Source organism: Camponotus floridanus, unplaced genomic scaffold (genome assembly GCF_003227725.1).
Source record: "Camponotus floridanus strain SB8 unplaced genomic scaffold, Cflo_v7.5 scaffold74, whole genome shotgun sequence".
Taxonomy (NCBI): Eukaryota; Metazoa; Arthropoda; class Insecta; order Hymenoptera; family Formicidae; genus Camponotus; species Camponotus floridanus.
The window spans coordinates 398,761-424,220 of record NW_020229843.1 but is presented as its reverse complement, the minus strand read 5'-3'; the positions used below and the strand labels follow the sequence as shown (position 1 = coordinate 424,220).

The following is a 25,460-nucleotide window of genomic DNA, read 5'->3' as shown; positions in this document are numbered from 1 at the left end:
CTATTATTAAAATCCATAATTGTAGGTTTATTTTTATTTAAATATTAAATTATAAATATAAAAAAAAAAATTTAGATATAAATTATAAATATAAATTAAAATCTAAATTATTTAACAATATATGTAATATATATATATATATTTATTTAATAATAGAAATAAAAGTAAATATAAACAAAGAAAAATATATAAAGCTAAATTTTATTATTTCACATTTCATTCTTTATTTATCTTTACTTATTCTTTCATTCTGTATCTTTCCAGAAAATTGTATATATATTTCCGAATATTCTCGCCGGATATTTTTCACTAAATGTGATTCATGAACATTGAATTCTACAATCTTTAATATTAAAATCCAAGTGGCATTTTGCGCGAATAAATATATTTCGTGCCTGCAATTCAATGCATGGCAACGTGATTATAAAATTTCATGTAAGAATCGGCTAGTCATAATTTAGATATCTAATACTTTGGTCACTTTCTCTGAAACCACTCGAACTCTGTATTCATACAAAATTCGTAAATCGCGATAAAAAAAGAAAGGAAAACTTTAGACAGTTTGCATATTTTTCGGATTGAGCGGCTCGGTTGCCGGCGATTTCGTCTTTTGCTGAGCTCTTCTCTGAGCTTGTCGTTTTTTGTTTTTCGTCTCCGCTCCCAAGGCCAGAAAATTGTTGTGAAAGTACTCCTCGATCTCTGACAGCTTCTTCCCATGCGTCTCTGGCAGCATTAGCCATACAAAGAGAGCTGCACCCACAGAAACACCGGCGAAAAACCATTGTACCGCGTATGATCCTTAACAAAATACAATTTTATTAATTGGAGTAGCTTTATCATTTTGAAATATGGAAGAAATTCTTTGACTATCTAATTTTTATCACTTATAATTAAAAGCGTTTAGATTAGATTAAAAGTGTAGAGATATTGAATATAAAAGATATTGAATATAAAGAGTTGAATATATAAAATATCAAATATTGATAGAATTATCTAATCGGGATATGAAAATCGCCACAGATAAGATTTAATATATAATAATCATAAGAGTATCGAGTGTATCGCGTACCTCCTAGAAAAGCTTGCAAACTTCGATAGCTCTGTAATGCGGCGAACATGAGCACATTCGCCATGGAATAACTGATAGAGTGGGCGATCCCGCGGATTTCGGTCGGGAACAATTCCGCCGTCATGGTCCAAGGAATAGTCAGCATCCCGACCATCGATGTGCACACGTAAAGTAACAGACAGAGCACCGGCACCTGCGAACATTAAAATCACCTTTTTGCGTGTCGGTAGGAATTCAAAAATTAAATTTAAAACAAAACCACACGTATATCAAGTGTATGGTTCCTTCCCGAAACTTACCCAGTAACCGCTGCGATCGCCATTTTTGATATTCAATGTGAAATAACCAGAGACAGTCATACATATGGCCATCCCGAAGGATGAAATTATGCACAACGCTCTTCTCTTATATCGCCTCAGTAACCAAGTGTTTACCATGGAACATAGAAACCGTGTCAGGCCCACTAAAATTGAAGCCAAATATTCGTCCACTCCCGCGCCCACTTCCTATAAAAGATTATAAGTTTGATAGCATTTTTACTATTATCAATCACGATAGGAATAAATATTCCTATATACGTACAAAAATCACTATGATAAATTAAATACGTTAAGTTAAATCGTTAAAAAATATAAAAGAGGAAAATCAAGAGAAAAGAAATCAAATGTTTATATTTATTGGATACATGAAGGATTACTATTATTATTTGATACATATTATTTGATTACCTGGAACCAAGTCACCGCGTAAAACAACGTAATGTAAATGCCAGAGAATTGCTGAAATGCAAAAAAGAAAAATAGTATCGTCATAGGTTTCCATCCTGTCGGTTTCAAGAATCCTCGCAATTTGTTGGACATATTGCCGTGTTTGCTCCGCCGCTGCTCATTCAATTTAATTTCGTTCTCTTTCATAATGGTAGTAAATTGCGCCTCGACCACTGATATTTTACCTTGCGATTTCTCGTTTTTATAAAGCCTAAACCAACAAATTATAGTTGGTAATTATTCATACACACGTATGCGTGTTAAAATAGAAAAATTACATAAAGATTGTGAAGTTTTGAAAAATGTTGAAAGTTTATCACGAAGAATACTTTCTATTTTTGCACATATTTACAAGTTACTAATTTTTATAAAGTTTGTCATTACATCAAATTGCAATATTTAATTACAAAATTAAATTGCAGAGTTTAACTGCAAAATTTCATCGATATTATAATTGATCTTTTTATTAATTTATAATTAATTACTATAATTATAGTAATCATACAGTAATTATTTAATATGTCAAATAAGAAACTAAAGCATCCAATTAGTAATTTATCGGCCATATTAATTAAAGTCTGTAAAGAGATTTTATGTATTAACAAACAAATTATATATTTTATATATTTAATAAAAACAAATTAAATTTACCATTCTAGGGATTTTTTGGCGTCGTCAATGCGCCCTTTCGAGACAAGCCAGACAGGTGATTCTGGCACCCAAAATTGCACCATGATAACGGGCACAATCGAGTAAATGATGCTGAGCCAAGCGACTAATCGCCAATCCAGGTAAGCGCCTTTTAAATAAGACAATAACATTCCGAATGATGCCAGCGTCGGTCCGAATGAGATCAATGAGCCGCGTAGTTCCGGTCTAGCCACCTCAGTGATGTAGACTATCGCTGGCGAGGTTGCCAAAGCGGTTGACAGTCCGCCTAACAAACGACCGATCAGCAACATCGGTACATTATTCGAACAAGCGATAAGGATCCAGCCGATGACACTGGGGATCGCTCCGATTTGTAGGGTCCTCAACCGACCAAATATTTCCATCAGGAAACCCCCCAACAGAGCACCAAGGGGCGCGCATATGACGACCAAGCTGGCTAAAAATCAAATCAATCTTATTTCTCATTTCTTTTGATTCCATGCCTTTTTTATGTACATTTTTTTGTTATTTTATACTTTATTTTTTACTTAGTTATCTGAGATATATTCAAACTTCTATTATGTAAAAATATTTTTTCCTACTCTATAAAGATATTTTGATCATAGAGAGTCGTCTTCGAATTTACAATTTCTATACGGATGTTTTCATACACTTTAAAAATAAAATTTTACACGCATTATCGATAACGTAAAAATTCAATTAGGATTGTCAACAACGATTGTTGGCATTCTAGATTAAAAAGCATGTCTGTAACACAAAGACAGTAAACGTCCATTGTTGTGCGAAGATTGCGATGCGGATGGACGTAAATTGAATTGCGTAACGCGAATTTAATCAGAGCATGAAATTTGATCGAGCGTTGTCGCTCTGACAGCAATCACGCACGTGACTCTTTTCTGATAATTGCAACAACTTTATGTAATGTCTATTCTTGCGATGATACTTTATCGATGGAAAAACCGGCTACTTTCCAATGTTATTTCTAATGACAGCACAAAAGTTGAGAGAGATTGTGTTTACATACACATTTTACATACACTATTTTTCAGTGAACATTTCCGATATCAGAATAAAATCTTGTCTTGTATCGTTTCGAGGAATTATTCGCAGAACGGCGCAATTAAAGATTTATTGTAATTCGTAATTATCATTATAAATGCTTCTATTATAAATAGTCTCCTTGGAATAATGTATATTTTTGTATTACTGCTCATACGCTACGTATTCTCGCAATCTTACTTATCCAGGAAGTCTGCTCTTTCGTGGCAGGTAATTCCGCATCTTTCTTCTCGAGATGAGGAATGAGAGTTGCTGAGTATGCCATAGTGAGGCCTACTGCTATGTGGAAAGATGCTGCGACGATGCACGCGACAATCTACAAAGATTCAAAGCCGACACATGTACCTTCCGCATAATAAAGATCTCATTTCGCGAGGCTTGCTATTTTTCTATGAAATTCTCGATCATTTTTTTTCTGCATATATTTTTTCTCTCATATATGACGATTTTATTTCTTTTAAATATAAATAAAATAATATATTTTAATTTTAAATATATTTTAAATAAAAATAATATATTTGATAAATTGCTTATATATATATTTTTTTCAAATTGCTAATTAAAACGAAACAAAATTTATTTTTAAATTTAATTTATCAATAGATAAAAGAGAAAAGAGATTGGACGCGCGTTATTCAGTGGAAGCATAAAATCTCAAAAAGTCAGTTATAAAATAAAAATGAAAGGTTTTCTAAAATTAAATAATTAGTACCTCTCGAATGGCATTTCTAAGATTCGTCGGCTCGACAAAACCTTTGTTGAGGCTTCTGCTCGAAACGATCGCGTCTTTGAAGCACTCTCGCTCGTTTTCCTCAATATTCTTCGAAGCCTCTCGCTCCACACTGAAACACACAATCGTCGACGTCATCAATCGAATGTCAAATAAACCGAACAATAAATAAAACTATCGTTAATATTACTTTGTGCTGGCGCGAGTTTTATTGACGTTCTTTTACAACTTTTTTTAAACTCCTAATTTATGGTGACAGTTTGTAGCGTACATTTGTACATCTCTGCATAGCATTAAAGTGACGACGCAAATATCACTTCATCTATTATTACAGATTATTTTTTAAACGATGGCTTATAAATATTTATCGCATCGATTGTAAATTTTAATTTCACGAGAATTTCAAAACACGATGCATCGATAATGCATAAACTTTAAATTGAATTTCAATATACAAAAGATACAGAACTGTTAAAAGAAGCGAAATTATATTAATAGAGATATTAAATTAAAAATATATAGAGATATATTTATCGAATCATGATTTCTCTTATATAATTTTTTTTCAAATTTAACATATTATTACGAGTTAAGAAAACTAGTTTCTCTGGAATATGGGTTCAATAATTTAAATTTCTAGATACAATTATGCGAATACAAATATCATTGATTTCATTGAATACAAAATTCATCGATGTGTCATGAAATAGAAAATATTATTAATATTATATTTCTTTGCAATAAATTTCTCTGTTATTTATGTCAACTCTGCTATTTATGTCAACATAAGACATCTTGCATTTTTTATATAAATCGGTTTAAAAAAATATAAAGAAAAAAATGATCATAACGTAAAATACACATGACACAAAAGCATATCTATGAAATAAATAATTCGCTATTGATTATGATTTGACTTTATTTATAAAAAATATAGATATTTAATTTTTAATTTATGGACGTTTTACATATTATTATTTAAATTTATGTGTATCAGAGGGAATATAAATTGATAATTGTAAATAATTATCGTGCTGAAAAAACTGCTGCTGTCTACTAAATACGAGCAATGTCAAAATATGATAATGTCCAGACGATATTGTTTTACATAACAATGACATCATTGAATCGATTATCGAACGTATTGCACTGTGCTTATCATGAAATCCGATTTATTGCAATAGATCAATATCATTTATATTGACAATTATAAGAAAAAAATGTGCGTTCTCAAAATTTTTAAAATATATTTTGTTCATCATCCAATATTTTTTTCTGAATATTTGAAATAATTTAATAAATAATAATTTTAAATAATTTAGTTAATAGTCTTTTGAAAATAATCCTATTTTATTATAAATATTTCGCATATACAACTTACGTAATCATAAAAAAAATTCATAATTTTTTTTATGATTATTTTATAATATATACAATTTTTTAAATAAACTTGGCAAACCTCTAAATTTTTTTGATTGTGATAACTTTCTTTGCACAGGCACTTAGCTAACATGATATAAAGAATGTTCAAAATATTCTAGTTGAACAGATGATTGCGTTTATTCTTGGTTAAAAATAAACCGAGGATGTCTTGGTTAGATACGATTATATGCTTAATGAATTAACGCAAGCTAGTTGATATGTAATGAAACACGAACTATTGAAACTAATTTTTTATAGTAACTCTAATAACAGAGTTAATGAATCTATGTGCAATATAGTACAATTTTATCTTTTATCAGATATAGTTTTGAATACAATTTCTTCTTGTTAAATTCAACTAATTATTATATTACATTTAATAATTTAATTAATTTTGTAACATTACTGTATTGTGCTATTTATAGCAACTATTTGATATTAAACTATACTTTCTGCACAATTTATGATATAATAAAACAATCTAGTCCATGTGAAACTTGCTTCTTTAGATTGTGTTGCTAACGTCATAAACATAGCGTGGGCGGCAAATTGTGCAACACTTACACTCACAAAGTGTTTATAGGTAATTGAAGTATAGAAAGGATTAATAATCTTTACTCGGAACTTTTTGAGTGTATTCGTAGTGCATCTTCACGGTCATTTCTTTCACTTATTTGAAAGAATAAAATTATTACATTCTTAGAAATTCGACGCGCGAGTATATATTTTTATTAAATTCGCATGAATAGATTCAATAATGACTGACTCCTTAATCATTATTATAGCAATCACTCATTTTATTTGCAATGTAATTATATCAAAACATATGATGATTTTCAAAATATATTTATTTTTCAAACGTGTCTCGAAACGATTATAGGCTTATTATTTCCTTTTTTATCAAAAATCTACTAGCCGAATCTAGTTGCCGAATATTGATTAAAAGCAAAAAATTGATTTAACTTTTTCTCATTTGTATAACATATTTATATAAATTATTTAATATATAAATATCTAATATATTTGATTTAACATTTGAATTAAAAATTCAAAAAAAATTTATATTATTATTATATTATTTGAATTAAAAATTTAAATAATATAATTTAACATTTAAATTAAAAATTAAAAAAAAATTTATATTATTATTATATTATTATTCTTATCTTACATGTTCACTATTTGAAGAAATAAAGAAAATCTCAGTCGAATCTTATTCGCAAAGTAAATTCTTTGTAAATGTATATTTTTTGAATCGTGTTTTTTACAAACAACATAGTAAAGACTCAGTTATTGTTGTCTTTTATTTTCCTGGTTTTGTTTGCAGAAATGCCAGAATGGAAAGAAGGACATGACAAGATTCATTTTATTCTCATGGCTCATATATTTTTTTATTATTCCGTCTACATATCTCAATTCGTCATACTAAGTTAAGACTAAGAATAATGCGAGATTCTTCGCGATAAACAAAGCATATATCATAGACATAAGTAAATTATTTAAATTACCGACTCTTTGAATAACGATACTATCTGATATAATAGTTAGTTCGTGAACATAAGGGGTGTACTTTTTGTCTCTTCAATCTTTACTCATGGAGCATACTTAAATTTTTTATCCCACTTGTTTAATAGCTACATTTTTATGATCGCGCGCACGTGCGCACTTACGGTATTTGACATTTCGCATAAATGATAGACGGAAAGTAGTTATTTCACTTTGCTACACGTCATCGGGGAATTAATTATTATAACGGATTTTACGTGTTTTGTGCGTTGTTGAAGATATATTCATTCGCGAAACTAATTATAATGTATTCTTATCTGTTCAACTCTTCAACGATAGGCGACATATTGATTCTGTTCTTTTAATTATTATTATTATTATTAACGGGTAGAATAGACGCGCTTATTATTCCATACAGGTTTTAAATCATGGTTACTGCTGATCGAGAAGGATTCTTCGTAAAATTGTCCTAAGGCTACGTTGCTAAAAGTAGACGCGTCGAACTCGTGATGTTAACCTTGGCCCTGATTCAACAAAGCACAATACTAGCATAACACAATAGTAGGCGGATAATATATTCGCAAAACAATTTTTTCCGATATGTTTTATTCATTATTAATATTGCAAAAATCAAAGAAATATCAAGATAGAAAAGTATATATAAGCATATAATAAGTATGCCTATAAATAAATGACTATCTCAATGAATATCTCAATGATAATATTACATAAGCATCATCGATAAATACGATATCTTAAAATCATTTATAATAAATCTTAACTCGGTAAAAATACTATTAAGAAATTTTTAATATATGTATATAGTGATCAAAATTTTTCAAGTATCATCTTGATACAAGAGTCAAGATATTTCATTCGTCTTTTTTTTCGTTATCATATCATTTTATTATATTATCTTTATTACCTGTATCCTGTCGACAAACTGTATGTAATTCGACGCATATAAAACGTAAAAAAAATAGACCTTCAAATCCGTTTTTTACGATAAAATATTCGCGTAAAAAAAGACTTCGTAACGTAATTTCCTTTCATTTCGACTCAGAGTGATCATTTTCCATGAGACGATCACGCACGACTTACATCATCACAAGCGATTTCGTATCGCATATGCATTCCTTATGTTAAACGTGATGAAAATTAACGTCTTAAAATTTCATAGCAGTCTCTTTTTTCACGATAAATATGTGAATATATAAGGAATCATTATCGATTTGTAAGTAACCATTTCTCTTTATCGCACTTTTTACTGGTGAAATTCCAGCAAACAAACACATGTGGGTATGTTTCTAACACAAAAGAAATATCTGCAAATTCTTGTGCCTATCGAGTCTCACAATCTTTACGATGTTCGAAAGACAATTTGTCACGAGTTTGACTAACGTCACATGCATAACTCGGGGTCGAAAGTTAATTGGAGAACGATCAAGTGTTCATTCGCTCTCCTTTCAAATGCGACCTCAAAAACCTGTTGTTGATAATTGAAATCATTATGTATCGAATATATATCATATTGATACACACGAGATTTAGTCCATTTCTATTTGTTTAAACTATCTCGGATTATAAAAAGCTACTTCAATATCTGTTAGGAAATCATGAGGATCATGAGTTAGGAAATTGTTTTTTATTTTAAAATATAAAACAGTATCCATTAATTTAAATTGTTAAATTATTAATAATAATTTAATAATAATTTGAACGAGCTCTTATCGATACTTTTAAATATTTACATTAGCAAAATTTTACTGTAAAAAAAAAATATATATATATATATATATAATTTTTTTCTATGAAATTTTTTCTATAACAAATTTTTTATATTATACAATGTCATTTCTCATAAGGATTTTAATAATTTATAATTTTAAAATAACATATATCGAATAATTGTGTGCTTATACATTTGTAAAAAACATGCTAGATTTGCGAAATATAATTAGTAACATCATCTCTGCCAAATCAAAGATAATTCAACTTTACGTCAGCCAAACTGGTACCTCGAGTAAGTCTTCCTGTTAAAATAGCAACAAGCGTCGAATCGCTCGTCGTATTTTTAAAATGTCTATTATGTTTTATTTCAGCTGAGAGGATCATTCTCTGATAATTACATAATTCTTAGAGATTACTGGGAGATATCAAAATTCTTATATTTATGCTAAATACTGAAACAAAAGTTTTCCATTGAAAAATAACTTTCAAAGAAATTTTAAATAATGTCTCTCTTTAAAAATATTTTTAAATTGTGCGTTGAATTAATTGTAAGACAAAATTAAAATTTCTCGAGGCCTAACCAAGAAAATATCTAAATAAAAAAAAGTATCAATAGACTAGTCTTTAGTTAGCCTTCATCATGTGTTTCATATTACAAGTAGGAAAGGATCGATAAAAAGCAAGAAAAAATTTTGTATAAAATATTTTGTATATGTTCGAAGATTTGATGGATCATTTTTTTAGTGGTGTGCTTATTTATTTAATGAATATTTACGTATTTTCGATAAAAAAAACTTTTCATATTTCTCTAATTACATTATAAAACGTGAAAAATTATTCCTGCATATAATTGAAATTAAACAAATCTAATTTATCATTGAAGTAGAAACTTTATTCGATTCATTAATCCGATTTTATTTATCTTTCTTCTAAATATATTCACATTAAAATTAGATAAATTGAGGATGATTTAAAATAACTTGAAATAATTTGTTTTATATGGTATTTTTTCAAATTCTCTATCATTTTAACTCTATCAAAAACATGAAAAGCAACATCATATCGCTTCTCATTATATAATCGTAAATCTTTGCGATTTCTTTGATGTAAATTGATCGATAATGTTCACCTTAATGAATAAGGATCCATTGTGTTTCTCGCTTCACGCTTGAACCGCTATTGACAAGCAATGTGTTTCTTCTCTTCCCTCTTATTAGTCAATTAGGTGTCTCTCTAGGAAAAGGCCTTCATCAACTCTGCTGGATATTGTCCTGGCTAGCCAACATTTTATAGCCTGAAATTAATTCCACTTAAATTATTATTATATCAATTTAATATTGTTATATAATATTTATAAAAAGGAAAAATTACTTTAATTAGAAGCGGTTTTAATAGATAAGACTCAAAAAATTAATAATTAAAAGGCAATCAAACTACAAGCGTTCATAGGCTATAAAGATAAAAATCTGTAATCTCTATTTTTTATCTTTATAATCTAGCAATTTTTCGACGATTCTTTGTTTGACATTGCGTTGCGAATTTAGGTCTTTTGAATTTTTTTGATTATTACGTTTTTTAAGTAGCATTGAAAAAAATCCATAGAGGATCGAAACATTTGCTATTGTATTGAATTTTTTATATCTAACGACCATGTACTCCTTCTTTCGCTTAAATATTATTTTTGAAATTTAATACACTTTTAAATTATTTTCTTTTTAGACATTTGCATAGTCTATCAACGCTTGTGGTTTGATTGCCTTTTAATTATTAATTTTTTGAATATTTATAAAATTCATCGTTTCTAAAATTCTCTGTTATATAATATTATCACATAAAATTTATTTTTTTCTTTGACTTAACATCATCTCCATCGAATATTTGTAAATAGATTACATCATCTCCATCGAATATAATTATTTGTAAATAGATCAGATGCTTATAAATAACGATTTGGCCCGCGGACTAACGGTTGCCTCATATCCGTTCTTTATGTATACACGACATTTCCAATAAAACTATCTAATATCTCGGTCAGAGCGGTGCAGTAATTTCGTGATTAGTATATTGCGTGTATACCTTTTTCTGTCAGACGCGTAACCGATTTTTCTGCTTGCGCTTCACAATCAAAACAATATGTGATGCATATTTGTCATCAATTTTTCGACAGAATTTTTGTCTTCCGTGCATTCTCTTTACCACTTCTTCTTTTCAATTATAGCACTGGACAAAATAAATCATACATCTTTCAACAAATTGAATTTGTTAATGTAACTATTCTTTTAACAAGCAAATAGATTATTAGATACAGGAAAATCGAAGCATTTCAAAGTATTTAAATAAAGAAAATAGAAAATAATAAAAATTATGCTCAATTATTTTGTAAAAAATTATTTTGTAAAAAATTTATTATTCAATATTGTTACATTTTGCCCTGGACAAAATAAATCATATACTTTTAGAAGTAATAGTTAACAAATAAATAAAGTTAATTCTAATTGTGATTAGTACTTAGTATTGGCTTTCAATACCGCTTCCAGTCAGCGAGGCATACTTTCGACTAATTTCTTTAAGTATTCAGGATCAATTTCCTTCCGAGCCTTCTGGAGTGTTGCATAGGACGATGTCTTGTCACTTACGTTCGTTTTATTCACGTTTACGTCCAAATAAGTCCACATAATTTCAATTGGATTAAATTTGATGATTGTGGCGGCCATTCAACCAGTTTTACCTTATTAGATTTGAAAAATGCAGTAGTTTTCTTTGCCTTATTCTTCGCTTAGAATCAAATTCTCGCACAATACATCAATATATTTTTCTGCCATCATGATGCTTTCAATTCGAGTCAAATTACCGATCCCAGACCATGTAAAGCATCCCCATACCATAATATTTCCGCCTTCATATTTTACAGTCTTCTGAATAAAACCGATTCGAGTTTGCCAAGAAATACGTGAATATATCTCTAGGCTTTTCGAAAAAAGTATTGTGGTCTTTAAAAGCCTCATCAGGTTTTCGCCACACCCTAGACCGCCGTTTTTGTCCAAATAATTCAAACTTGTTCTCATCAGACCACAATATTTTTTTCCAAAAGTCTAAAGGCTTCTTGGCAAACTTGAATCGGTTTTATTCAGAAGACTGTAAATATGAAGGCGGTAATATTATGGTATGAGGATGCTTTACATGGTCTAGGATCGATAATTTGGTTCGAATTGAAAGCATCATGACGGCAGAAAGATATATTGATGTATTGTACGAGAATTTGAAAGAATCTCTTTTGAAATTGGATTTAGAAAACAACTTTATCTTCTAGCAAGATAATGACCCTAAGCGAAGAATAAGGCAACTTTATTATTACTTTGAAACTTTGTGGGCTTATTTGGACGTGAACGTGAATAAAACGAACGTAGTAACAAGACATCGTCCTATGCAACACTCCAGAAAACTTAGAAGGAAATTGATCCTGAATACTTAAAGAAATTAGTCGAAAGTATGCCTCGCTGACTGGAAGCGGTATTGAAAACCAATACTAAGTACTAATCACAATTAGAATTAACTTTATTTATTTGTTAACTATTACTTCTAAAAGTGTATGATTTATTTTGTCCAGGGCAAAATGTAACAATATTGAATAATAAATTTTTTACAAAATAATTGAGCATAATTTTTATTATTTCCTATTTTCTTTATTTAAATACTTTGAAATGCTTCGACTTTCCTGTATCTATTAACCTACTTGCTTGTTAAAAAAATAGTTATACTAATAAATTCAATTTGTTGAAAGGTGTATGATTTATTTTGTCTAGTACTGTATTATTAATTTTTTTAAATAGAGATAAATAAAATAATAAAGAAAGTTTTTATATAGAATTTCTTATGGTTAACGTTAATCGTCGATTTTCTCCATTACAAATCTTTGTATATATTTATTCGCAAGAAATCTTGCAACACATGTCAAGTAAACTGCATGATTGCGTGAGCGTAGATTGCTATCAAATGTTTCTTCGGATCTGATTGGTGGCTAACAATCACCAGAGGTTCCAGAAGAATCGAGCTTGTCGTCGTCGTAACCGGCGATTTCATCTAAATTACTCGCATGCGCGCGCGTTTTACTTGACTTTCATCCCGCATGACTTCCCCAATGACCCGTGAGCATCAAGGAACCGAGAAATCATCATTGAATCATTGAATCAATGATGCTAGAATCCGACAGCATGAAGAATAAAGTTGCTCACGAATATAAAACGGAAAAACAGGCAAAAAAGAAATGATGTTGTAGTTTCACGGTTAAAATTTGTCTTCAAAACTATAATAGTGATTTAAATTAAATTAAATTAAAATACAATGATGTTTTAATTAAATTATAATTAAATTAAACTAAAATATTTACTTTAAAATTGGACTTATTAAATTGGACATTGGAAATATAGTCTTTGCGTATTGATAAACAAAAAGTTCATTCGTGATAAGATAGTTTGGCACGAAAGAGTCATCGGTGGTCTTTTTACGTCACGATTTTTTTCTCATCGACATACGTAACATAAAAGAGAAAGAAGTAGGCGGCATTCATATTAGGCAAATGTTATGCACATTATGGTACAAGGAAAACTGTTTGCAATGAATTTACAATTTTGTTTTGTTACAATTTACTGATATAAAAATATGAGAAAGTTAAGTAAATTTTCTCGAGAAATATTAATACATGTTAATGTAGAATTTCCCTTCACAATTTAAGAAGCCTTTCAAGCCATATATACTTGTGAAAGCAATTTTAAATTAAATGTCTTTCAACAAACGTGACATTTCAAGAATCTTTAAAAAAATCGATAGTGATATTATTATAAAAAAATCAAATCAATCGAATACAATTTTATTTAATCAGTAATCTCTCTTTTGTGTATATAAATATTCTTTTCAAATTCTTTTCAATATTTTAAAATATTACGTTTATTCTATGTTATATTTTCCATATTTATGTGTTTTGAACGTGTTTCTTATAATCTCTTTGTATAAGAGCGCAAAGTATATTTCACATTTTTTTATTATAGATTTAAATGTTTTAAGTTATATAGCCAACAATATTACATAATTTTATCACAGATTAAACGATATATTAACGTGCGATCATATGAATTTAACTAGCAGATACAAATTAATTAACATTATTCCATTATTCTAAATTAAAAATTTACCTGCAACATACACAGAAAGATGAACAAAGAAAGCTCAATCATAATTAACACTAATTCTGATTTTACACAAAGTTAGTAGAAAAGCGAAAGTCAAGTGTAATGTGAATAATATTTCTTTGCTATAATAAAACGCATGAGAGACAAATTTAGTAAATCAATGTTTGCCTTTCTTCAACTTCGACTTTGTATAAACCTGGTATAAGCAGTGTTGCTGCAATCGATCCTAAAGTCATTTTATGAGGTTCGTGAGGAGATACGTTGCTTCGCAGGGTAAAATCAACTCTTGCAATGCTAAAGCAATTGCACAACGTCAATAATAACATGAAGTTTGTGAAGTTGTATGTGTAGCTTGATTTAAATAATTTATAGCAAGGATTAATACCAATGTATTTAACGATGAGTTTCAAATTACTGATGTTTTAGATAGGAAGGGTAATGTTATTTTTTTATCATCGTAAGCATTTTTTTGTTTATCGAGAAAAAATTCTTGTTACTTAAACATAACATTTAACAATTATATAAATTTGAACATCTGATTTAAATGTAAATCTTACTATGACTATGACTATTGATTGTCTCGATAAATATTGTATATTGAATGCGATTAAATTTCCTTTCGTCTTCTGAATCACACTGATATGATAACATTTAATTGTTAATATCTATTTTCGCTGATTCACAAAACATTCTTTATCGATTTCGTAGCATCCCTACGTTATCTGTGATAGAATTCTTTTATGTTTTTTTAAATCTCTAATTTATAAAAAGTTTTCAAATTATAATGAAAGTAACTTGCTTCGCAAGCTTTTATCATAATAATTTCACGAAAAAGTATTTTCTAAATTCAATTTTATAATATAATTATTATTATGTGCGACAAAGTATTGTATTAACGACGAATAAATTTTCAGGTACAGAGCTCAGAAATTCGAAAAATTTCAAAGAATCGATCTGATTGGATATTATAATGGCACGAGTTGTTCTCTATACACTACCAGTATTTACAAGACCTCGGAAGGATTGATCGATCTGGAACGGATCAACGCCCTGATACAGCGTCACGAACGACTGACAGTAAATAAGCCAACAGGTACAAGAAGTCTTTTCCTTTCTGAATTCACTTGCTTCGTTTAATAAAATAACACTAATAATAATATAAATACTAAATAAACAAAAAATGAAATCAATTGGAAATGTAATACTATAGATAAATCTAAAATATTTAATTTAAAAATAACACATTTATATATAATATGTCCTAAGAGATTCGTAACACTCGTGAGATTTTGAAGTCCTATAATTTGTCGAATTATTATACGTAAATCTTTACGGCTCCTATCTAGCGTAGCACTCACCTCTCCAAGCCACCTCCTGCTCCGAGAATCGATCTCCCGCCGGGTGCCGTAAACGTCCACGAAAAACAAAGAACGACAGTAAGAGTAGTTTGATTGAAACAACCGAAAGGGTGCAGAGATTCCTCTCACTTCCGCTTCTCGCTATTGTCGCGGAAAGAAGAGTTGTGACGTAATGCGACGTAATCCGACGTCTCGGACGATTCGGGAATCGAACAGCAAATAAACCCGCTTCTCTGTTCGACACCGCGGTCGGTAGGCGACTGAGCCTGAAAACCTCGTCGCCTCGTTCCCCTACATACGGCCCCGATTCTCTCAGCCCGTGTTCATGCACCGTCCACCACACATTGCCAACAGAATCGTTCTAAGGGTTGCTAAGAGCCTGTTATCGTGTTGCGAAACGATTTCAACCCTGCCCTATTTCCTGATTCGTTCTGTGCATTAGTCTCACAGTGTGATATTATATTTATTTGGAAAGATAAAGAACTTTAGTACTTAACAAAATAAAATCAAAATATTATTCAACTGCTAAAATATGAGTAACATTTTAGTCTATGTATTAAGTTAATGATAGTATTATGTAGTTATCGCAAAATTTCGAGATTTTTAGAAAAACAATGTAAATATTTCATGTCACAAAGGCTATATAGAAGATTCAAGCAGTTTTGTGACTTTAATACTTATTTATTAATTTAAAATTTGAGAGAACTTATAGCTTTATTCCCACCTTTTTGTTATTTTCCTAATATTCGCATAATAAGTGGAAACAATTCCACTTTTGTTAACGCACGAAAAAATAAACGGAAGAGCGATTCATAATCTACATGATCTAGTTGCTTAGATTCGATAGATGAACAATTGTTTTGTGAAAATTATTTTTGTCGAAAATATAAAATTTGCGAGGTGTAAAACCATCAATTTTTGTTTTAATTACAGATTTTTTTAAATAAAGCAAGCTGAAACATACTGATATTTAACTTTTTAAATCTTTGTAATTAAATTTGAAATTAAAATTTTGAAAAAATTACATTAAAATTTATTTTAATTTTTAGACATAGACTATTTTTGTTACTTATTTGCAGAATTTTAATTATGACTTTTATGAATTACTATTATGAATTTTAATTATGAATTTTAATTAATTATTTATTAGTATAATTTAATAGAAAGAGATAGTGTAAAGTTAATAAATAAAAAAATAAAATTCATAAATAATAATAAAATTAATAAATAAAAAAATTAGTACTTTGAAAAGTTAAAGAATTTTCTTAAAAATTTAAATTAATAATAAGACTAATCAATCTCATTATTATCAGTTTTCAAAGTTTTACAAATAAAATAATAAAAATATATTTATCTGAAAAAGAAGCATGCAATGGTAATTTATCAACGTATTACATGATTACGCATTTCACTGTTATCATACCGATCGTATCGATCTGTATAAAATTAGTGGTTCATATGCCAACATATTATTTTGCTATCTTTCTATGTCGTTATCTTTAATCCATTACTTCGTATAATCGATAAAAGAGTAGGAAGTGTTTGTATGACAATGCGACGTATTGCACACTTGAAATTCTTATGACTGTGAGTCAGCTGTATACAAACAGCGTATCATATATACGTATCAACTGTATACAGGCAGATCTAAGTCCTGAGACTCATGAATATGGAGGACAACTTTGTGATACCTTGACGCTTAACTGTAAACGGCGTTTTTTATTACATAAGAATGCAAAATTTCTATTAATAAAGAAGTATTCTGCACTATACGATTTTGCAATTTTTGTATCAAGGTTTAATTAAGATCTAAAAGAGTAAATTTATTATTTTAACTTTGATGCAATTGTTGACATTAACGTTTGATATTGCCAACTTTGAATGAGCGTAAAATATTGAAAATTTGTAGCATTAAGCATTAACGCAATGGATCCGTTTCTTTTCTTTTTTAAAGGCATTTTACCATCGTATCAGTATAATTGGTACATATAATTGCACCATTATTATATTTTATTTCGCATATAATTGCGCAACCATTATATATACTTTATAATTATATGTAGAAACAAAACTACTTCAGAAAAAAGAAATACTCGTGATGAAAAAAAACTATATCAGCAATAATATCCAATTTTCTTGGATTCTGTCACGAGAATGAACCAAGATCATAATTAGAATCGCTTCTCAAGTTCAATTGTTCACTTAACCCGACTTAATTGAAGGTATCGCTGTCTACTATTGCGAATCATATTGATGTATACTTGTTAAAACACTTGTAACAAAACAATTTCCGACATAATAACACTTTTATTGTTTATCTAAACAACGAAAACAGAGTGCTTTGCTAAAGTTACGAATCTCTTTTATAATATAATAAATTTATGTTATTAAAATCATTATTAAAATTAACAAATTATATTTTAATTGGAAAAAAATGTACAATTATTAAAATAATATTATTTATATTAACATTTTTTAAACATTTTTTTATGATTTAAATTAACTTTTTTTATATGAAGTTATCACTTTTATTAATTAAATACTTATTTATTGATAAATTAAAAATTATTATTTTTTAAATAATTCTAATTATCAGTATTAGATAGTATTTTTATATAATTAGATAGTATGATATTTTATTAATATGATTTGATAAAAATGAAAATTCTTATTATTGATATATAATAATTAAATTAATAGAATAATATATATATATATATATATATATATATATATATATATTTCTATATATGATTAACTATAATTAAATAGTATAATTAAATATTACTATATTCTAATTAATAGTATATCAATTAAAATTATATTTTAAAAATTAGTATTTATTCTTCCACACATTAGATTGAAATTAAAGATAAATATTTTTATTAATATTTTATTCGATTGTGATAATAAAATGTTAGTGCCACCTAGTTATCTCAATAAAAACTAGTATAGTTTGCGACTCTTTTCTGTAGTCGGCAAGTAAGGACTCTATTTTGATATAATTCTCGAATCTCATTACATTCGTGCTCGTTCGAATCGGAGAAAAATGGCGGCGTGGAGTAACATTTTGCGTTCTGCGAGTCAAAAATTGCTGCAAAACGGCGGATTTAGAACGGCATCGTTGAAAAACGGTGATTATCTATGTGTAATTGATGACAATTATATCATTAAATGAATATTTTTTACCTTACCGATGAGCTTTTGTGAAAATTGGTGTTTTGTTACGCAACGATTGCACACAGTGTTTTCGAACATGTTTTCACAAAACTCATCATATCATAAAATAAAAGAGAATACATTCGAAAATAAAAAATATGGCTATGAAATAATTAAAATACTAAAAATTTGTACACAGTTTTCTTTTTTTTCTATATTTTATAATTATATATATATAAATTAATTTATTAATATATTTATATATAAATTGTAACTTGTGATAATGTTAGTTGATTATGTAGCTATTGATTGATTGTTGGAATTTTATTTATTTGACTTCTGGTAATCTTTGAGATTATTATATCTATTCTTTAATGAACTTTAGAAATTTCTGAGCTTTCTTTATGTTTTCAGAACAAATAAGATGTATGTCCGAAGAACGCACATTTTTCATAAAGCCAAGCGGCTTTCAGTGGCACAAAACAAAAGATTGGTTCCACTTTTACCTTTTACTGGGTGCTATTCCTGTTGGAATTACAATCACTTTAGTTAATGTCTTTATTGGTCCTGCTACACTTCAGGAAATACCCGAGGATTATGTACCAAAAGAATTTGAATATCTTCAGGTAAGATGTACATGCTACAATGATACTTTTTACAAGATTTAAATGTTTTTGATACACAAGATATATCAACTATGTAACTATGTAAACATATTTTTTACATTTGTTTTAGCATCCTATTAAAAGATTCCTGCAACGCTACTTTTTTCCATCGCAACAAGAAGAATACGAAAAGTATCTGCATTACATGTATCATCAGGACCACCTCAGAAAAGTTAGGCTTCTTGAAAATAAGGTGTATACTTTGATGGGTCAAAGGCGCGATTACAGAAGTCAATACTTTAAAGAATCCTATGCTTCTAAGTATCTGTACAATTATAAAGAATCGATAGATGAAACTCTCCATAAGCGTGACTAAAATTTATTTTACTCATAACGATTATTTCTGATTGGAAAATATTAGGGGGAGCTAAAAAACTATTTTATCAGCTATATATATGTGTATATATATATATATATATATATATATATATATATATATATACATATATATAAATGTAGATCACATATATTCTAGGATTTGATCAATTAATGCTGCAGTTTACAATGTTAAGTCACTGCCAGCATATCGTGTTGTACAAGTATAGTTAATAAAATAAAATATTAATTAAAAACTTTGGACGAAAGTATAATGTGATACATTTTCTTTTGTCAATGCATACTTATGCATGTCATTGCAATATTATTGTCAATGCATAAATACAATATTTATTTAATTGATTATTGTATTATTTATAATATTGGATACATGTTTCTATTATTTTATTAATTTATTATTCTCGTCTTTGATAATTATTAAAATGCTTAACACATATCAATTGATTATATATTGATGTATTATATTGATCATCCATTTTAATTTTCGCTAAATGGTAATATGTTAAGCATGTTAGTTAGATTTTAATGAAAATTAATAAGTCTATAAGTGCACATTTTAGATTTTATTATGTTGATTTATATTTCTAACTTTATTTCTAGTTTACACATGTTATGTTTTCTCAGTTGATATATATCTAATTGTAACATACACAGTATATATATATATATATATATATATATATATATATATATATAATATATATATATATACTGTGTATGTCACAACTAGATATATATTGCTGCAATGTTCCAAAAACGATTCTAATTTACGGTAAATACTGATTTTTAGATATATAGATTTTTGAATGCTTTATTTTTTCGATTGAATGACAGTATTTGCTCACTTGTTTTCAATCTGATAAAACAAATGTAACACTCGAGTAAGCATTATTTTATTAGAGTTTTACGATTCATTATATTATAAAATTTTATAATCTGTTATTTTATCAAAATAATTCTATCTATTCTTTTATTCAAATAATTTTTGAGTACAATCTTTTTAGCAAGAAAAATGTTACATATAAAATCAATGAAAGAAACATTCCGATTTTAAAAAAGAAATGACATCATTCTCAAGTCCTTACTTTAATTCTCTCATTGCATTTCGTTTGAAATAAACTAAATCTTCCGAGACACTATAAGAAATATAGGATCGATCATTCGCGTTATTGAATTAAAGTACACTGTAAGAAACAAATGCATCTCGATAATTATCCCGATAATCCGGTTATTTTCATCCGGTTAAATTCATTATTCGAAAACCTTTGCCATGGCTAGGAATCAAGAAGGTCAACAACTTTTTTTAACGAAATTCTGTACCAATTGTTTTTCTCACTCTTATTTCTTTCTTTCTCTACGGATAGATCACTAAATATTCCGAACATTTCTTTTTACTTCTTTCTATTTTCTTAACATCTTCACAACTTGTTTTTTTCCACTGAATAAAATGCTTTCGATTTCAATCGAATGATAATGTATAATATTCTCTTTTAACGGGATGTAAAATTCGCACAGCATTATAATCGTTCTCATATTGAAATATTATTATTGGAAGATTTTGTCGATATAATGTGGAAAGTGAGCGGTAAAGTTTTTCGATTCGGGGAGTCGATTTTTCTTCATGAAAGCGCGTACATTTTCCTAAATGTTTACAAAAAATAAATAATAGAATCATATATATTTCTTCCTACTAATTTCACGTCCGAGTTTTACATATACAAACATTTTAATTTGATACTTAAATACTTAAAAATTTGTTAACAATTATTGGAAAAAAATAGTGAAGGAAAAAGAATAATGTTTAATTACAAAAATCATTGAGGAAAAATCGATTTTATAATTGGTCGAAGAATTCACACGGAGAATACGCACTAATTTACGATTTGCAATTATATTATCATAAGCACATTGCATAAGAATGGACAAATATTTATTTTTTTCCCGAGAAAGACACGGGTGCTCGTCTCTTACATTCTTATTGCGTTAGTATAATTATCTGGTCGGCACATTAACAACACGTACAGAGATTGTCGATGGTATAACTCAGTAGCAGTGGTCATTGTCAAGGTTGCTTTGCGTATCTTGCATAACATGTATCTCGTACTTCGCATACATATACAAATCGCCTCGTCCAGCACGTAAACAGCATAACGATACAAAATTGACTTACAATTTAGCATGCGATTTTTGTTATTTCCTATTAAATACGCATGCAATCTGTGTAAATCTTTGTAATTTGTCAGATAATAATGCAACACATAATAATTTTCGTGCAATTTGACATTGCGTAATTTAGCGCCAATCGTAATCATCACACCTTTTCCGTCATCATTTGACGTAGTAAGTACTCTTAAATAATATACAATTCAAAGAAAAAAGGAAATGGTGAATAATATATTATGAATATCATACGTTATTTGTCACTTCCCTTATTCTTCGCGTATTGTATTAAGATTAGAATTTATTTTTAATTACATTTGAAATCGTTTATTTACGTTAAAGAATGGCGGAAGAACACGTATATAGCAGTAATTAAAAATTTATCTTTAAATGTATCATTCAAAAGTGTTTATCACGTCAACGACAGAGAAATGTGTTAATAAACATCACAGTTGACACTGAATTATGCAGATGTTAAAAATTATATAAAAAAATTACATAAAATTATTTTAGATATATATCATGATACACGCGTGTGATTCTTTTTATTTTAAAATCATACAATTGCGCAATAAATCGATCCAGATATAAGAGATTGATAAAATAATTAAAGTTTAAAGTGGCCATATATTTTCGCTATAAATCGTAATGGAATATTTTCGTAATTATACAGGGGGGGCAATTACAAATAATGCCATCGTATTGCATAAAAGATTGTTGTTTTTATCGCTTCGATGCTTTAATGCATTTGACTTTGACGATTCCGTTAAATAGAAAATAATGTATAATATACGCAGATAATTTAAAAAAATTGCGATCTTAAAGAAATAAGACAATTATCTTCGTCGCATTGAAATATATAGGGGATTTGATATATCAATTTTTTCTTTGCGAGTACAATAAACTTGTTATCTATTACAGTATACGTGTGAATAACAATGGCGTAACAATCATAACAGATAATTAAAATGTCATTACACACAATCACGCGGTCATAAACACCGCGTTGCGAGAAATTTCCAAAAACCTTTCATTATGCGAGATTATATCTTATAAGATAATAGCGTCTCTTGGCTTCTTGCAATTAAAACTCCATCTTAAATAAATTGCACGCGAGGATTAGCAACAGTTGCGCGAGAGATATTCAGGAGCAATTATGCGAAACGTTACGTATTTTATCGCCCGACTACGTAAACTCCATTATTATACCATACATTATATAACAATACGTACAATGAATCATCGCGATCGAGTCGTTTTACCTTTAATTGAAATTTCCATGCAAATGTTCGCAAAACTTCTATGAGTATTTCTTTCGATTGATAGAAACATTTCCATAGAACTCGATGTCATGATCGTATGTATATGTACGAGATAAAATTTTTCTACCAATCATTTTTTACGCAATTGCAACATTGTGAAAATGACTTAATTTCGACATCGTACAATTTTTTTCCCATCGGTATTCATTCATTATTTATTTTCGTGCGACTTACACCGTAATCAATTTAAAAATGGTATAGATATTAAAAATTATCTTAATCATTACGATACGCGAATTGATATTGATATAATTTTGCGATCATTAAATAATCAAATCGTACATGTATTTCATTATTATGTCATGTATCTGCGCGGTCTTTTAATTTATTCTAGTAAAATAAGCACACTATCTATACTTCTAATAATCATAAATCTTTTCTTCGGAAGGAAGCAAGATATTTTGAAACTATGCATTTGATAATGAGTACATCGTGAACGTCGTGACATGCATGTTAGTAATGAACTTATGCCAGATGTTTACATCCGTAACAATACGGTATAGCGATTCGTTTTATGCAGTTTCAAATATATGATATTTCACCACCAGGAAATCAAAATTATACGTCACGTCGATTGCCATCGTAATGCTGAATTTACAATAACGGGAATTATTGCAAGTTGCATCTCGAATAAATTCTCGAACTTTCTTATATCAGTTATTACCACGCCATTTAATACAGTTTAATTATGCGTTTGTAATTACTCATCGTTCTTATTCGCATTCTGTATATTTGATGGTTTTAAAAAATATTGCAAAAAATGTAGATTACATCATTAAAAGTGCGAATGCGTTGTAAATTATAGTAATTAGAGTAATTATTGAAAATCTATCAATACTCATAATCTAATATATTACAATTATACGTAATAACAGGAGTGGTGTATTGTCATAATGAAATGTCATAATGAATTCGTTTTAATTAGATATATGTATTAGAAAATAATACGAGTAATATAAATAAAATATATTAGGCATAAATGAATAGATCGTCAAAGTAAAAAATAAGAAAAATGATAATTGATAGAATATTAATCGAAAATCCTAAAATATATTCGTGTTTCGTGATCAACAACAATTTGAATCGTATAATTATAACATGAAATTTTTCTCAATCATCTGGAAATACCCGAAAAAATCTCATTGACAACGAGAAGGAAACGTAGTCGGAAACGGAAATAGCCATGAGGGTTGTGGTTTCCGTGATTTGCATAAGTCATTTGTCACGGAGATAGTTGCTTCTCGAGTTAAACAGGTCCTTGACGTGTTTCCTGATCGAAACTTTCCTTCGTTCGCATCATCGCCGAAATCAACAGACCGAGGCCTTCGAATGAAACGTTGATTCGCGGAGGCTTAAATCCTTTCTAATAATCTCTCGCAATCGCGATATGCAACGATTTTATTTGAGATTTACTTTTGTGTCGAGAAATACAATGGAAATCAAAAAATTGAAAAGAATCGCATGAAAAATAATGTAAAATTAAAGAAGTGAGAGAAATGAAGGAATTTTTTTATTGTATTTTTATGCATCATATCTTAATCATATGTATCATCGAAAACGATATATAGTATATATAGATTATGTCATCCAATACTTATCGTAAAACATTGATTTATATTGCCACGACACGATGCTATTTAGTGTTTACGATAAACTAATATATGCAAATTAAAATCTATATATGCTAATTAATACGTGCAACTCATCGTGTCAAAATATGGCAAATCGTGTACGAACGGGAGAATGATTGAAAATTAATCTGACGAATCGATCTACGAATACAAACCTATGAATATTATAGTAACTATAAATTATAGTCGCTATCGAAGCAAAAATTAAAATGATCCACCCACAAATTATTCTCAATCGCATGCGCTACTATATGCAATATTGTAAATTGTGATGGATATATAAATTTTGAGATAATAACTGCAAAAAATATAATCATCAATTATCATAGATCAATTGCTAATACAGGACGATTTACTTTTTCTCTTCTAATTATAAGTATATCGAAAATATGTTTTTTATGATAATGAATATTAATTTTATCTCTAGCGGGAGGATTCCTTATGATGAGGAATTTACACCTAATCAACATATCGTAATAAATGTAGTTTCTCTATATAATTTAACAGGTAAGAAAATTTAACGCAATTAACAATGAAATCGCAGCAAATATATGTATACATAGATATTATACATATATTATACATATATTATACATATATTATACATATATATACAAATATATATATGCGGGCGTATTTATATTATAATTTCCTTATATCTCATCTATTTCCACGTATAAGCTTCCA

The 25,460-nt window shown here is 28.5% G+C and overlaps 2 protein-coding genes across 3 annotated transcripts; one reads left to right on the top strand and one right to left on the bottom strand.

Annotated features, from left to right (window-relative positions):
* Nucleotides 1-214: 214 nt before the first annotated feature.
* LOC105256187 (facilitated trehalose transporter Tret1) lies at nt 215-15,801 on the bottom strand. Of its 2 annotated transcripts, XM_011265914.3 has the most exons (9): nt 15,501-15,801; nt 10,086-10,250; nt 4,280-4,409; nt 3,748-3,883; nt 2,488-2,944; nt 1,798-2,047; nt 1,369-1,575; nt 1,070-1,262; nt 554-798 (listed from the first exon to the last, which is right to left on the bottom strand). In XM_011265914.3, the coding sequence occupies exons 2-9, from the start codon at nt 10,103-10,105 to the stop codon at nt 554-556; spliced, it is 1,638 nt and encodes a 545-aa protein (XP_011264216.1). In that variant the 5' UTR covers nt 10,106-10,250; nt 15,501-15,801. The 2 variants fall into 2 exon arrangements, with proteins under 2 accessions (XP_025269788.1, XP_011264216.1); XM_025414003.1 differs by lacking the exon at nt 15,501-15,801 and having other exon boundaries at nt 215-798; nt 10,086-10,105.
* Nucleotides 15,802-18,513: 2,712 nt separating this feature from the next.
* On the top strand, nt 18,514-19,729 carry LOC105256189 (NADH dehydrogenase [ubiquinone] 1 beta subcomplex subunit 5, mitochondrial). The gene is made up of 3 exons (XM_011265915.3): nt 18,514-18,634; nt 19,074-19,285; nt 19,395-19,729. Exons 1-3 carry the CDS (start codon nt 18,550-18,552, stop codon nt 19,638-19,640), a joined length of 543 nt encoding a protein of 180 aa, XP_011264217.1. The 5' UTR covers nt 18,514-18,549; the 3' UTR covers nt 19,641-19,729.
* The last annotated feature ends 5,731 nt before the right edge of the window (nt 19,730-25,460 follow it).